Raw genomic sequence first — 15,976 nt, forward strand, 5'->3', positions numbered from 1 at the left:
CGCGACACGTCGTCTTACTGTGGTACACATTCATGCCAAGTTATTTGAAAATCCGTCCATGGATGACAAAGATATGAACCGGACACGAATGCACTATCATGAAAAATGACCTTTAACGTCTAAGTGTGACCTTGACCTTTGAGCTACGGACCTGGGTCTTGCGCGCGACACGTCGTCTTACTGTGGTACACATTCATGCCAAGTTATTTGAAAATCCATCCATGGATGCAAAGTATGGACCGGACACGAAAATTGGGACAGATGACAACCGACAGAGGGTTTTAAAAAAACTATATGCCCCCCTTCGGGGGCATAAAAAGTCTCTTTCAGGCAAATACTTTATACAAAACCAAAAACAACAAGAATTTGAAATCAAACAAATACTTACGCAAATTAATTTTTGTACAAAAGTCAGCAACATAAGGTTCTTTGTTTTTTCTGCACCACACGTCACCTCGTTCTGTTGACTTGAACAAAAATGTTTTGTTTAAAGCAAGGGGTTTTTCGTGGGTTCCCACTGTTTGTTAGAGAAAGTAAATCGCAGTTTTGAACCCACAACCGTTTTAGTCCTAAACTCGATCCCATAAATGTTGCTTTTTCCCGTACTTTACAGAAAAACAAGGGCCCTGAGGAGTTATTCCGTAGTTTTCCCCCGCTTTGTTCTATATAAACTGGGAACCATCCCCTTCCTTTCTAACACATTCGACAACTGAAAAACGAAAAGCAACGTATTCGTCTTTTTATACGTTATCTTTGTCATTTTTCATCACCCCCCATTATCACCACTAATCTTGATTAACAACAACAGAAGCAATCGAAAGTGAAAATTTTTGGAGGAGAGGAATAGAACAAGTACTTTGCTTTATGTGAAAAATTAATGTAAAAGCATCCTTTATGCTGCCCGAATTCAAATTTCAAAAACACTCTTTTAAAAATCAATAATGTAGTTTTAAATTTACATAGAGGTAGGCAAATTTTAATGTTTCAGTTTTTGAAATTTTAAATTTTTCAGGGTTTCTTAATATCTTTGTTCTCCAACTGGAAAACCCAAATGATTAATGTTCTAAACTTTCTCAATTTTAGCCGACTGTTTTTTTCACTGAACGATATAGAAGGGCCCAAGACAAAGAAAAATATACCGCTTTTTCCCCCTTTTGCGGCGAAATGGTCCAATATAAAGAATAAAAAGCATTCAGCTCTACAGTTTAACAAGAGTTATATATGGTTCTGCAGACTAGAGTCAGCATTTCTAACAGGACTGCTAGTATTTCAAAACCGAATGACTTCATTTGACCTGAAGCAAGCTCTATATATTCTTACATAATTCAAAGCGTAACAGAAATGAAAGAGGAGATAATTTCATATTGAAAAATCCCAACTGTCTCGCACGGGTGGCAGGCAAATGCCAAACCGTTTGGCCAAAGAGAGACCCCCTGACCAATTGTCGAGTTTTGGTTTTTTTAAAACGTGGGGTTTTAACTAGAGCGACCGAACACTTCCCCTTTTTATTATTTATGACGACTAAATGCCTTTTTGGCAAAAAAAAAGTGCCATTTTAGGCAAAAAAAAAAGCAGATCACGGAGAGCCCCCATCTTAACAATTCAAAGCGTGACAGACAGAAAGAGGAAAGAACCTTAATGAAAAATTTCCCAAAATGCCCTGTGGGATTGAACCCGGGTCGCCCCGGAGGAAGGCCAAAGCCCAAACCCACTGATAAAAGAGCGATACCTGACGCAATCGCAGAGTTGGTTTTAAAGTGGACATATAGAGCGACCCGTAAAAAATATAGCGCTATGAAAATATATCAAATATTGATGCTGGTAAGTTATATATTTTAAGTATCATTTAAAAGTGTACTGAAAAAGAAAATATAAATTACATGACATTTATATGTTAAAGAATTTTAATTTGTTTACGCACGTCTGAAAGACTGGACGTATTATGGGAACGCCCGGGCGGACAACTTTGTCCGGAGCATTTTTCTTTATGCATGGAGAGATTTTGATGTAACGTTGCACAGCTGTTAATCATCATGAGACAGAGTGTCATGTCAAGAACCGGTCCCTAGGTCTAAGGTCAAGGGGCATTTTTGAGGTCAAAGGTTAGATACAAAATTTTTTCCGGGGCTTTCTTCTTTTTGCATGGGGGGATTTGATTAATTGGGACAATTCACTCCCGACAGGCGTATTTGTTCCTATTTAACCCTTGTTTACTTTTTAGCCTTAATTTATAAATCAAAAAGAAATCCAGTTATTTCATGTGGTTTTTATCTCGCAGAAAAAAAGACTTTTGTGATTTGTGATTTTTTTTTATGGTCATCTTATTTACTATTTTACTAATTCTTGTTCAGCAGACACAATGTTTTCAAATGATACAAAAAAAAAAACAACAAACAAACGTGGAGTCACCAGGCATCGAAATTGTACCTATTTGTTGACCGGATACATTAAGACACACGAGTACCTCTACAAGATACGAAAAATAAATACACCTCAACCTACATGAAAACCCCCCCAAACCTGATTTTCTGAAAAAAATCTTCCCCTGTTTAAAAATTGCTACGCATTGAACATTTCACAAATTTTTTTTTTATTCGTGAGCAAAGGAACCTCCCCCCAGCGCTATATTTGCGGAGATCTGCGTCGAGATTGTGGTAGTAGATAAATTATAAGTCAGGAATCCTGTTAATGGTATTTAAATATTCACAGCATTGTACAAATACATGTTACTGAGTTTTTTTAGAAATGATTCACTAATAAAAAATTTTAAAGATAAAACATCTGTTAATGTTTATAAACAAACTTTACAGGCCGGGAGAAAATTGATTGCACTGCTAGTTTTCGCCATGAGAAATTTTGTTAATTTTGTACATTCTGATCTTGTTTTCCCTTTCGATCCCGGGGTTTGGCCAGCACATCCTGAGTAAATGAAAAAAGTAAGAAAAAAGGTAAAATTTTCACGTGACAGAGCTTCGTTTAGATCAGTATCCAGGGAATTTAAACAAAAGTAAGCATCAGGGGGCTACCAGTTACCTATGTAGGACTTTCAATCAGGTGTCCATGGTTTAAGATCTTTTTAATTTAGTATCTTCAATTTTGCTACCATTACACCCAAATTTGTTCCCCTTTTTCCCATATTTTTGTTATCCACCCAAGTGGATTTTTCAAATATAAAATTTTTATTTGGCCGGCCCTGCCTGAGATAGAGTCCGGCCCAGAAAGTAACTTTAAGGTTCCCACACACCACCAAAACTGGAAAATAACGGCAACGTCAAAAGCTGTGCCCCGGTTAGTTCTCATTGTCTCTGTCTATGTAATTTTGCGTGGCACGTCCTACATGCATGGCTGTGGGTTGAGGAGACTGTAGCTTTTTGAACGGGGATTTTCCTGTTGGATAATTCCTTTCTTTTCTATCGGTACTGGGCTAAAATTAGGGATTTTTTCGTATTGGAGAGGGGTACATGGTCTTGTATACTATGGCTGGTACGCTTGCTTACTGTCAAATACGTTTTGCCAAATGTTAAATGTCAAAGACCGAATGTTTTTATAAATGCAAAATGTGTAACAATGAATGCCAAAAGCAATACCTGACATATTAAATAAAAAGTAAAATATCAGCTTGGTAAAGGGGAAAATAGGAAAATAAAGATTTAAAAAGCCAACATTTAAAAAAGTCTAAAGAAGAATGCCCTTTTTTCTTTGAATTTTTAAAAGCACTGAATATTTTATTCGTTGTTAAATTGTAGTTTGTAGCCTATATATTCAAGATTTATGTAATTCAGAGGTTCCATAGTTGTGGTACGGGTTATAAACACGAATATATTAAGAAAATATATTTTTTATGATACAGTGGTTTGTAAGGATTTTTGATACTCTAAGGAGTAACTGTATTCCGATGCACGAGTCGCTTTTAAGAATAAGTTTGGTTCAAAGTGTTAAGAAAACAAATCACTGAAGAACTAACCTCCAACGATTGAAATTGTAAGTTATTTCTAAGATAAATTTTAACAATACCTAATTCTATTAGAGTGGTCCAGACAACCAAGCACTGTAAAGTTAACGTCACTAATGCACAATTTGTATAATATCCGAAGTATATTAAACTTTTATCCATAATCATGTATACGCTGCGAACATTATATCATCATATATGCTCTGTTCAAAGTGCACGTCCCTATTATATTAAATCATATTTACAAGTACTCCAAATTTACAGGAAATTAAATATCATAAAAATATGACATTAATTATTTACAAAATGGTTAAGGCCTTTATAAAAGAGCGTACTTTTTCTCGTGCCCGTGCTCTATTCTCATCTCGATTTTTACGTATTCTTTGGTGCTAGTTCGGAATTCTTCGGCTAAACGAGTAAATGGCTTTTCAAAGCACCCAGAGAATGCCGAAATCGCATTTAAGTTATCGACCGGGAATTGCCCAAAGTCATTTAAAGATGTTACCCACACCAAAAAAAGATTGGAATGAATCGGTGTAATAAATGGTGAACAAATCGGATGGTTTGTTCACGATTTGATCACAATTCAAATGGTATACAAATGAGCTAATGAATCGGTAATAAATCGTAAACAAATCGTTTTAATAAATCGGTAACAAATCAGGTCCTTGTTTTGATAAATAATGAATCGGTAACAAATCGGGTATGCTGAAGTTGAAATGAAAGGAATTTGGAAATCAGTGGCACTAATAAATCGGTAATGAATTATGCTAATGAATCGGTATTGAATCGTTCTAATAATTCAGCATTATTTTAAGGGACGAAAGCATGGGTACAAAAAGTTTAAGGACGAATTGTAATTCTCTAGAAATGGTAGCATTAACTATAACAATGGCAATCAGAGTGTCCTAAAATGGGCTCAATCCTTGTTACTGCTGTAATTCACAGCGTCCAGGAGAACTTGAGGAAGGATTAAAGGATGTGGATATATTACTGGTTTATATGTCCAAATATAGTACATATTACATTGCTGACGGTTTCCAGGATGCCAACGGCATACGTCTATAGAAGGCTTCTTCACGACATTGGAATATGTTTTGGAGCTTACTTACTGCTGTATTCTGTCATTGGGTTCGTGCTGAAAATGTTGGCAATAATGAAATGTAGTTGTAATTCCATTGGATAGACATAGGCACTACAGACGGATTTAATATTAGCTTTACTAATGCCACCTGCGTGGATATATATAATCTTCACTATAATAATAAGTGATCCTTACTGTTATACTTTCAATTGGCCTGAAAGTTGGCGTATGATGTATTTATCTTCATATAAATACTAAGACGGATTAATATGATTTAGCTTTACTAATGCCGCCTGCAATGCAGGATTATATTATCTTCACTATAAAATACTAAGTGATCCATTGGCTTTATAGCTATTACATAATGTTTGTCTGCTGATTCTATTTATCTTTACTAATACAAATACTAAGTGATGCTTCGTTTATAACATAAAATCAAACACCGACGAAATTATATATAATTTTTTATCCTACGTGTGCTTGTTGTGTGAAAATTTTATATTGTGCATGTTCATCAAAGTTTCCACTCAACATTGACAGTGCAAGAGAAGTAAACTAGCTCTATACAGAAACAAACTGCTAAACCTCCACTTTTTTATGTTGAACGTTTTTGTATTAATGCTAGAACAGTAAAAGCTTCCATAGTATTCCGACTGGTCGGAATTTATTGATATTAACACTTTGCAACCGCATCTTTGATAACTCGAGTGTAACCAGTTAGTACACAATTGGTATTTTTCATATGGCGCAAGGGCAAATCAGTGTTCAGTCAACACTTTGTGATAAAATTGTTCTGAATTAATTTTCTGAAAGAAAAACAACAAATAATCTGTATGTTTAGGTCATATGGGCGCAGCGAAGAAGGTGCGGGCCGTGCTGGGACTTCCATTCGGTGGGTTCGTATTGCACATGTACTTATTGAAACACCGTTTATATAATTTTGTTTCCATGATATGATATTTATGCTGTTCGAAATCACAAGCCTAAGTGTTTCATTTTCAATTTCATTTCCGGTATATAGCTCTGTTTATCTAGTTGTATATTTCAATGCCGGTCTGAGACTCTGTTTCGTGCAGTAAAATTTAATTTGAATATTAGGTGTTACAAGATTTAGCTTACCAAAAGGTTCCTTCTAGCGCACATTAGATATTCTCTTTAAGGGATCTTTAATAAAATACTTATGAGCTATGTTTACGTGCATTCTTATCTATTTATTTTAAGAATACTTGAAGTTATTTCACACAAACATTTATTTAATAATAAACAAACACCTTTAGATTAGCGATCCTACTTAAATATTATTAGCGGACAATAAATACCATCAATCTGTCAAAATTTGGGGAACCAATGTCGACACCTGTCCTAGTGGCACAGATCAGAATTTGGTCGTATGTTTGCCTAATTTTAATTAGCAATACAGTGGAAGAAAAGTTCTGCCATATGCCAGTAATTGCATTGCATGAATGGATACTTACAGCTCCAGAACGACTAAATCATTTGATTGATTGATTTTAATTTTAATAAGGGTCCATCCGCCCTTGCAGGCACAGTATAGCGTTGACGCTATGTAGAGTATAGACCCCCGACATGTCACCATTCATGCCGTTAAAGATAAATATTTGAATCCAAAGAGGTGATAATTTACGTTGCAATTTCCAGAGAGTTTCATTCAAAGTGTATGAGTTTGTATGGCAAAATAAGACTGTAAGACTGTAAGTACAGCGGCCAATGGGACCTAAACATACTCCAGTCATGGTGTGACAGTCTGTTTTGGGAATGCAAGCACTAGGACCGGACCGGCCTAGCGTAGACAATATAGCAGAAGAAGGAGAAGGCGAGCCACTCTGTTATCGGGCTACTGGAGTCTCCAGCAGAGCCATGCCAACCAGGGACCGCAAACGCATCTTGAAAGCCACTCCTGTCGTGGTCGTCGATGGAGCCCCTTGTCTTCGGTCTGTTCTGTGTCAACCAGATTTCACCCTCCCCTCTAAGAGAAGCACGTTGAGCGTACCTTCTCTTTTGAGGCTTGGGCCGTCGTTTGTTGAGCTTCTTTCTCTGTCCACGGCTGGGGCGGTTGTGTTCTTGCTACTTGTAAACCACGCAAAACGTCCCTTCCGGAGCCACTCATTTTTGAATTTGGAAAATAGTCTAAATTGTATGCCAAATGAGAAGAAGATTATACTAAAAAGTTGCCAAAATTTGAAGTTTTTTTTTTTTATTATTTTTTTATATTAATTATATATTTACTTAAAACTTATTTAGAAAATATAATATGTATTTACAAGATATAAAAAAAACGAAAACAACACAAGTACTGAGCTTGAAACAAAAATTTAATTGGAATTGATTTTTTCCGAAGTGAGTAGGAGCCTGTTTTAATCTATTAATGAATAGTGTATTTTCTTTTATTGTCCTTAATTTCGGTTGTTTTTGTAATGTCAGGGCTATTGCCAAATAGTTATGGTGTATAGACAGATTGTAGCACCTGCACTTTTTCTATGTTGCCTGCCATTTTTCTTCCTTGCGTTGCTGTTTGACCAAAATTTTGTCACGATAGGCTGTATTTGGATAGCTATATATTTCGTATATGTTTTCATAAAGGCTCCATTTTTAATTTTTACAATACTTGAGTGTTTAACTTTCGTAATTTGCACTTAGTATCATTTTATCTCATTCTTTCTTTTGGTGACAGGTATGCATTTTCTTCTTTTTGTTACAAAAATGATCTAAATGTCTTTTAATGACCTACTTTCTGAAATAATCTGCTACTGTTTTCTGATTGGCTGAAAAAAATACTGCCTAAATTTGATTGGTTCTTACTATTGCTTCAGTACTGTGTGTCTTCTTTACATTAAATCGTTATTAAAATATGCTATATACAGCTTAGGATTGGCAAGATGATATTCTACTGGGTATTTGTTATAAGTGCCTTTAATTGTACCTTATAGGGAGCAAACAGTCTACGGTGGGAGCCCAGTTTCATATCATCTATAATGTTCAGTCAGTATCCAGCTCATAAGTGGGTTTTTAAGGCTAGGGGGCAAGATGTCACTGTGGCACTTTCTCATATTGTCCTTCAACTGACTGAACATCTGCTTCACCTGTTAAATCTTGCTGTAAAAGAGAAAAGTATTTACTCGGTGCAGTCAGACAAGTTAATCTGTATTACATCAAGTATTCGGGTCGGAAGGTACGCCACATGGTTGGGTTTTGTTGCCATTTTTATTTGTTTCGGGTTACCCTTCGGACCAAAACCATGTTTTGTACCATCCATCATATGCATCTGGCATCCAGCTCATACTGAGAGGGTCATGGAACTTTGTTTATTATGTATTAGTGGGCCGGGCGATATGCTTGGGACTTTTTGGCATATTAACAGACCTGTCTTTCAGCCAGATGCATATTTGACCTTACTTGGTATATAACTTATGTTAAATATTTGTTTTCATTTGTTTTCAGTTTTCTTTTCAAGTTATGAAAACGAGTTGAGCTAAGGCCAAAAAACGGATAGTAATTCTACAAATCACGACAAAGATGACAAGAGCTCTAAGCCAATCAGCGCTCTCCTCTTATTTGCCATGTTAGGTTTGAAAAAGTAAACAATCTGGTAAAATAAACTTGGTACTTTGATCGCGTTTTTTGTTATAGTATATTGATCAATTCCATCAATATTTTACTTCCACAGTGTGAGAGGACTTTCTTATCGAATAAGTCCTTTAAATATTATTACTTATGTTTGATCATGTCAGACCGGTATGCCATCTTCTTCATTTCGTTCAGTACATTTCTTTTTGTAGACATACTAAAAATCGAATATTTGTTGTATGGAGTCATAAAGGTTCATTTTCTTTTTTTTTTAAAAACACTTTCTGCACCTTTCATATTATGAAATATATGCATGTTTTATCAACAATTAAATGGTTTTGGTGATTTTTGTTGTAAAAATAGGTTTTTTGGTCGGATGATACTAGGCTAGGTGGGGTGTTGTTGCCATTATTTGAGGGTGGGGATGCCTTTAGTCCTCTGGGACCTTGCATTGTATCATCCTTGGTATGCATCCAACATCAAGCTCATATTGTGATCTATATTTGGATAGTTGAAGGGTATATTAGGCTGTTGGCAAGGTGTGGGACCTGTCTTTCAGTTGGATGCATACTTGACCGTACCTGCATTATCACACTGGCCATAGCTTTCGCAGAAGCGGTGGTTCCAACGCCGCGGCGGTGGGGGATTCGTCGCAGAAGCGGTGGAGAAATATGGCTGACTGACTACATTCATGCTGTCATCGGTACGTTTTCTAATGACATTTTCACGTTTGACTGAAAACAACCAGTGAGACAGGAGCCCACATGTGTACTTTTCCAACCAGAAGCACTTGTCCAGTGCAATTCTTTGTCATTAATGTAAACACTTCTGTACAGTTTGACGAGGGACTGCCGTTTTTGTAGAATTCCCATTAAAATGGTAAAATCTTGTACAAAACGACCCCTGAGCACGTTTGCAGCAAATCGTAAGTACGGCCCTGTCAAGCAAAAACTATTTCTTCGTAATAGGTGAATTTTCATTACAGGCATATGAAAAAATCGACCAAAAATGATTCCAACGCAGTGTGTGGTGGGTACAATTGCAACGCATTACGGTGGATCTTGTTTCTTTAATATTCGTTATGGACTTTTAACTTATGTAAACAACATTTTCCTGGGATTTTTATTGGGGTAGGTCCATAAAATCACTTTAATTTGACATAAGACAGCAACAGAAACTTAATGTTTAGTAATAATATACTGTTGATTTGCACTTCCGTTCTGTTGGATGCACACACGAAAAGCTTTATTTTAAACCATAATTGTTTTACTAAATCAACTGCCAAATGAATACGCAATGTTCTTTCGTACTAAATACACCTCAATTATGATTATTGATATTAAAGTATGAAGGTTTTCTTCATTTTCCCTTTCCCTTATTATATACAAAATATCAACTGAAAATATCGATTGTTTGATTAAATGCTTACCACATGCGACTTTTACATCATAGAACAGACCAACTTATCTAATATACAAACTGACAGGGTTTCTGCTGTCCCTTTTTTGTTTTGGCAACATAATATCGAAGTCGGGTTCGCATTCGGGTTGGGGCGGAGGAGTATTTTCCAACACACTGCAACCATTTGTCATTTTTATTGGTTTTTTAATCATGTTTTAGCATATTTCCAGCTGTAATTTCTCTTCAGTTGTTATAATAAGAATAACTGAAATGAGCTGATTCCTTGTCGCCCTCTTGGAAATAGAACAAGGAGTTAAAGGTCTCTTAATATGTTTGATTGGCGCTGTGACAGTTTTCAGAGGAGAATGAAGTTTTTGTCTTTCATTTATTGTAACATTTCTTTCTGCTTGTCTGTTGTTAGTTGTTTGTACTCTGTTTTTCCGTTTATCTTTTCAATGTTAAACTTAGCCTTGGAATCATCAAGATAAACATTACTGAAGATAAGGCCATGAATGTGGCGTATGGCGTTAACAGGCTTTTCCTTTGATTTGACCTGGTCACCTAGTTTTTGACCCCACATGACAACGTTTCGAACTTGACCTAGAGAGTATTAAGATAAAAATTCCACGCACAGTGTGCCTAATCACGTGATCGCGCTACGTCATTTTGAGCTCGAAAGTGAAAGTAGAAAGGTAAACAAAAATTGAAAATCAGAGCGTAAGATTTTTAATCTATATATTGTGTTTCACATATATCATGCATATGATTCGAAACCTATTTGAAAGTGCTATCCCAGGTACTATGATTTCCCCACCAAAAGCTTTTCGTTTTAATACTATTCCTGTTCAATTGACTTGCACATTGAGCGCATCCTGTCGAAAGTGGTTGAACAGGAATAGCGTAAAAACGGGAAGGTTTTGGCGGGACAATTGTAGTACCGTGGGTAGCACTTTCAAATAGGTTTCGAACGAAGTACATGATATTAACACAATATATTGAATAATAAAACTTACGCCCTGATTTATAATTTTTGTTTACGTTTCCACTTTCACTTTCGGGCTCAAAATGCCGGAGCGCGATCATGTGATTGGGCACACATATGCAAGTTTGTATCAAATCCAAGCATAAATGAAACCTTATATGGCTGAGTGGACCAGAATAGGAAATTTGCTCCTTTCAGGGGTAGTATCTCTTGAACATGTGATGGAATCTAGCTGGTTTCCAATAGGAACCGAGATCTTATTGTGACTTAATTTGTGTGTAGGTGTGGTAAAATTCGAAAGTAAAATGTCACTGCTATCATGTTCATTAGGTTAACATTTTGGCTCCTTCAGGGATTAAAATCTGTTGAATCGTGTTCAAAAGAAATTGTGGACGGACGACGGACGGACAGACGACTGACGGACGACGGACGAAGGGCAATCAAATAAGCTCATCTTGTCACTAAGAAAAAAATCTAAACTTTTTCCTTGACACTTTGAGATTCTGTGGTAAACGTCTAAAAATAAAAGAATATTATTGAAGAAGAGGTAAATTAGACTACTTGTAAAAAGCCTTAACTCCAGTAGCACAGCTGCTCAATGGCATTTTGTTAAGGTATGCTACGTATTAGTAATTGTAGTGTATTTTAGTCAAGTTGGTTTATCGTACGATGCAGAAGTCGCAAGTGGTCAAATCGGAAAATTAATATTGTCACTTGATATTATGTATTTACGGATATGCAAATCAATGTCATATATATTCTAAACTTTCAGTTTCTGTTGCTGTCTAATGTCAAAGTGATTTCATGGCCCTACCCAATCAAATTCTGGGAAAATGCTGTTTACTCCAATTTAAAGTCAATAGCGAACATTAAAGAAACAAGATCCACCGTAATGCGTTGCAACTGTACCCACTGCACACTGCGTTGGAATGATTTTTTGGTCGATTATTTTGTATGCTTGCAATGAAAAATCACCGATTACGGAGAAAAAGTTTTTGCTTACATTTCTTCACTTACATTTAGATGTAAATGTGCTCAGGGGTCGTTTTGTACAAGATTTTATCATTTCTGATAGAAATTCTACAAAAACGGCAGTCCCTCGTCAAACTGTACAGAAGTGTTTACATTAATGACAAAGAATTGCACTGAACAAGTTTGTAGCTGGAAGAATACACATGTTGGCTCCTGTCTCACTGGTTATTTTCAGTCAAACGTGAAACACTCGTTAGAAAAAGTATCGATGAGAGCGTAAATATAGTCAGTAAGCCATATTTCTCCACCGCTTCTGCGATGAATCCTCCACCGCCGCGGCGTTGGAACCACCGCTTCTGCGAAAGCTATGGCCAGTGTGATTATTATCTTTCTTGAACGACTAAACCAGGAGAAAAAAGGGCTTTTATATAAGTCGGCACCAACAAACTGATGGATTTGAAAAAAGTGCATTTAAAAAGTTCACAACTTGACAATTACAAAAAAATTAATCAAAAGGTATAAAGTTACAATGTTCGAAATATTTATAGGTCAGTAAAGTGAAGAGATGCATTATAATACAGTTCTAGATAAAAACAAGGGAAGTAATTGAAATGTTATCGGGTGACGGTACGTATCGTGCAATAGCATTCACAGACAAGTAAAAAATCTCGAATAACTTTGTTAGTACAGTATGTTTTGATGGTTATACTTAAAATGTTAAAATATTAAAGTTGGTATGAAATAAAATCGTAAAAAGAACCTCTGGAAGCAGCAAAGAATGAAACCGAGAAGAATAATTGTAGACGATATTTTTAGGCGGGAGTCTATTTTTACATGATACATATTCATTTAGTTAATCTCGATTCTACAATATGACATGTAAGATTTAGGAGTTAGATAGTTTAAACTAAATTATTGTTTTTGTAGGTCCGTTTATTACGTAGTTGTATTTCACTAAAGATTGACTTAAAAATGCGTGAAACACATTGGCAAAGAGGCTATTTGTAATGAATATGCATGAGTACAAAATGGCGGCGTCTACTAGAATTCGGATGCCTTTGATGATACCCTTGTATCCATTACCTGCTCAGTCAAGTGTGACATGTTCACCATAAGTGTTCCTTCTCATGAGAAGGAACAATACCATAACCTAAAATTATTTTCAATTGAGTTTCAATGGACCGCGATCGTGGAATATTTTTTCCATACTGACGTGGAACGTTTTCATATCGGACGTGGAATGTTTTCTTAGCGTTGTAATGGAAAGAATCGCGTGAGGTCCATGGCGTCCACGCGCACGTTGCGACAACAAGTTGACGACATTTTCGCAAAAAATATTAATGCGCGTCAGTTTGATTTGTTTATTACATTTTCGGAGAAATTATTTTCGTATTTTTCCTGTCTTTCGTTACAGAATGATAATTTAGACATAAACTAATTATTTGATGTTGGGTATGTAATTAAAAGGTTATCAACTTTGTATGTGGATTTATGCACTCGTTCTTTCGCGGATAATATTGTGCTCCTAAAGTCGCGCAATATTACCGCTGCAGAACTCGTGCATATATCCACATACAAAGTTAATAACCTATAATTACAATGTATTCGTGTGAAGTCGTTTAACATCAGACATAAAATGAAAAATAAAACATGGTTCAAGGAAATTGCGAGGATTTGAACTTACACAATTTCATGAAACAGCTATTATTCGCCTATAAAAAGCTCTCTCATAACAAGCATGAATGTGTTTGCTAATTAAATAAAATGTCGTTTATTGATATACTGTAAAATCATTTAATTTTGTGGGCATCAAATTTCGTGGTTTTGGTTAAAACGGCAATTTCGTGGGGATATGAATTCGTGGATTTCAAATTTTGAATATAAAATGAATGGAAATTTTACTTTTTCGTTGGGATTAAATTTCGTAGATTGACTCAACCACGAAATCCACGAAAATTAGTCCCCCACGAATATTAATGATTTCACAGTATGTTAAAATAGTGTAATGGATGAAATACAATTCAACTGGACATGATGCAGACCTTCCCCGACTCATCTCCGAGATCGTACTAAAACTACAAATAACACTGCAAGCAGGATGTAAGGAACACACTGTCTAAGCTGTCCTGAATCGCTTGAGATATGGCGGCTTACGTGCCCGACGGTTGAACATCGGTACTAAGTTATTGCCAAGGCACCGCTAGCAACGTCTTAGGTGGATCAGGGTAGATTGGTTAAGTGTTCTCTTAGTGATGAGTCACGCTTTAATTTTTGGCGGATCAACAGTCCGCTTTCGAGTTGTTTTTTTTTCCGGTGCCGCTGCGAAAGATACAGTGAATGCTGAATCATAGAGAAATCCAAGCACGGCAGTGGATCTGTCATGAACTGGAGCCGAATCTAACTTCACACAAAGATTCATGCTTGCAGTATCGCTGTAAATCTCAAGGCAGACATATACCAAAATGAAGTCCTATACCGCAAATTTAACCACATACGGGCATGATCCTCATGCAAGATAACGCAAACCCTCATATCGCGAGACTTACAGTTCAGTTTCTTGTGAATAACAATGTTAGACTTCTCGATTGGCCACCATCTAGCCCCGAACTGAATGTGGGACGAGACCGACAAGTGGTCCGTCGATGCAGATGGCAGTTGAACGTCGCAAAACCTCAACGCGATTTTCTCAGAGTTTGGCAGCAGCTTCTCATGAGATACCTCCATAGTTACCTAAATTCGATAATGAGGCTGCAGGCAGACATACTAGCTACTAAAGTTCTTTTGACTTGTTTTTGACGGTTTCGTTAAAAACGAAAATCCTATGTTACGATATTTGTGATAAATCTAACACTGGTTTCTATAAAGTTTCTGATTGTTTAGTTGATATTCATACGAAATGTCAAATAAATCCACTGAAAGAGCTTTGAGAAACCGATGAAAACGTCAGGTGGTGGTTTAGCAGTTTAGTTCATTATAGAAGTATCTATACTTGTAAGTATTTGATAAATAACTACGCCTGGCCCAATTGTCATTCTATGAGAAAAACTCTTGAAATCTCAATTATTGATTTCAACCAAACTTCATTAAAATTCACCTTTGTACATTTGTTTAGGTTATTTGGCGAACTATAAATTAAATACAAGACTATTTTTTATTTTTCTTTATTCAATCTCTATGTTAGAGTAGTTGGCAAGGATAATTCTCCTTATTCTCTCTTACATTTATTTAAATTTATGATATAAGTTCTACTTGTATTTCATGGAAATTTGCATGAATCATTTCTTAAAATGAATCTTTTCAGTGAAAACATGCGGAAGTGAATTGTCGTTTGATCGAAACTAATTGTTTCTTAAGTGGTGGTGAGTGTACGCTATTAAACAGTTTGAGGAATGTTAAATTCATAACGAGACAATATAACAGTATATTAGGTACATTCTGTTTAGGTTTACTATTCAAAAGTATGTCCGATTCTGTAGGGGGGAGGAAACAAACAAGTTTTGGATCCAGAAAAGAAGTGTCACCTGAAAAGGGAGCCAGTAGTTCTGATGCAACAGCAAGTCCCGAGGATGAAGCTGTACGATATAAAAAAGTTAATTCAAATGATGATTCAGCCTCTAAAGATTCTACTGGAAATAAAGATTATAGCTATAGCTGTGACGCTTGCAGAAATGTGGGAGATAATGTTGAAGCTCATGGATTTTGTAACGACTGCAAGGAATATCTCTGTGATACGTGCTTTCTTAGCCATTCTAGGAACAAGTTGTCAAAAGATCACACCCTTCTTGACAAAGACGTAATGCCAAGACACTGCGATCCTTGTCATACGGCGGGAGATGCTGCAGAGGCTGTAGGTTACTGTCAGAATTGCAAAGAATATTTGTGTGATAGCTGTCACAAGAGTCATTCGAGAAGTAAGCTATCTATGCATCATAAACTAGTTAAACGTTCCGACAGTTCTGTTACAGTCTCCACTGCTAAAATGACTATTAGTAAAAGCGAC

The 15,976-nt window shown here is 36.2% G+C and overlaps 1 protein-coding gene across 1 annotated transcript in view; it reads right to left on the reverse strand.

Moving 5' to 3' along the window:
• Positions 1–7,164, reverse strand: part of LOC123538371 (uncharacterized) — a 31,446-nt gene extending 24,282 nt beyond the window's left edge. Inside the window, exons 1-2 of the mRNA XM_053529771.1 lie at positions 7,048–7,164; positions 389–467 (exon numbers count right to left, since the gene is read on the reverse strand). Coding sequence (XP_053385746.1) covers positions 389–467; positions 7,048–7,164 — 196 coding nt within the window. The remainder of the gene's footprint in view (positions 1–388; positions 468–7,047) is intronic.
• Positions 7,165–15,976: the final 8,812 nt, after the last annotated feature.

This window comes from Mercenaria mercenaria, chromosome 18 (assembly GCF_021730395.1).
Source record: "Mercenaria mercenaria strain notata chromosome 18, MADL_Memer_1, whole genome shotgun sequence".
Taxonomy (NCBI): domain Eukaryota; kingdom Metazoa; phylum Mollusca; class Bivalvia; order Venerida; family Veneridae; genus Mercenaria; species Mercenaria mercenaria.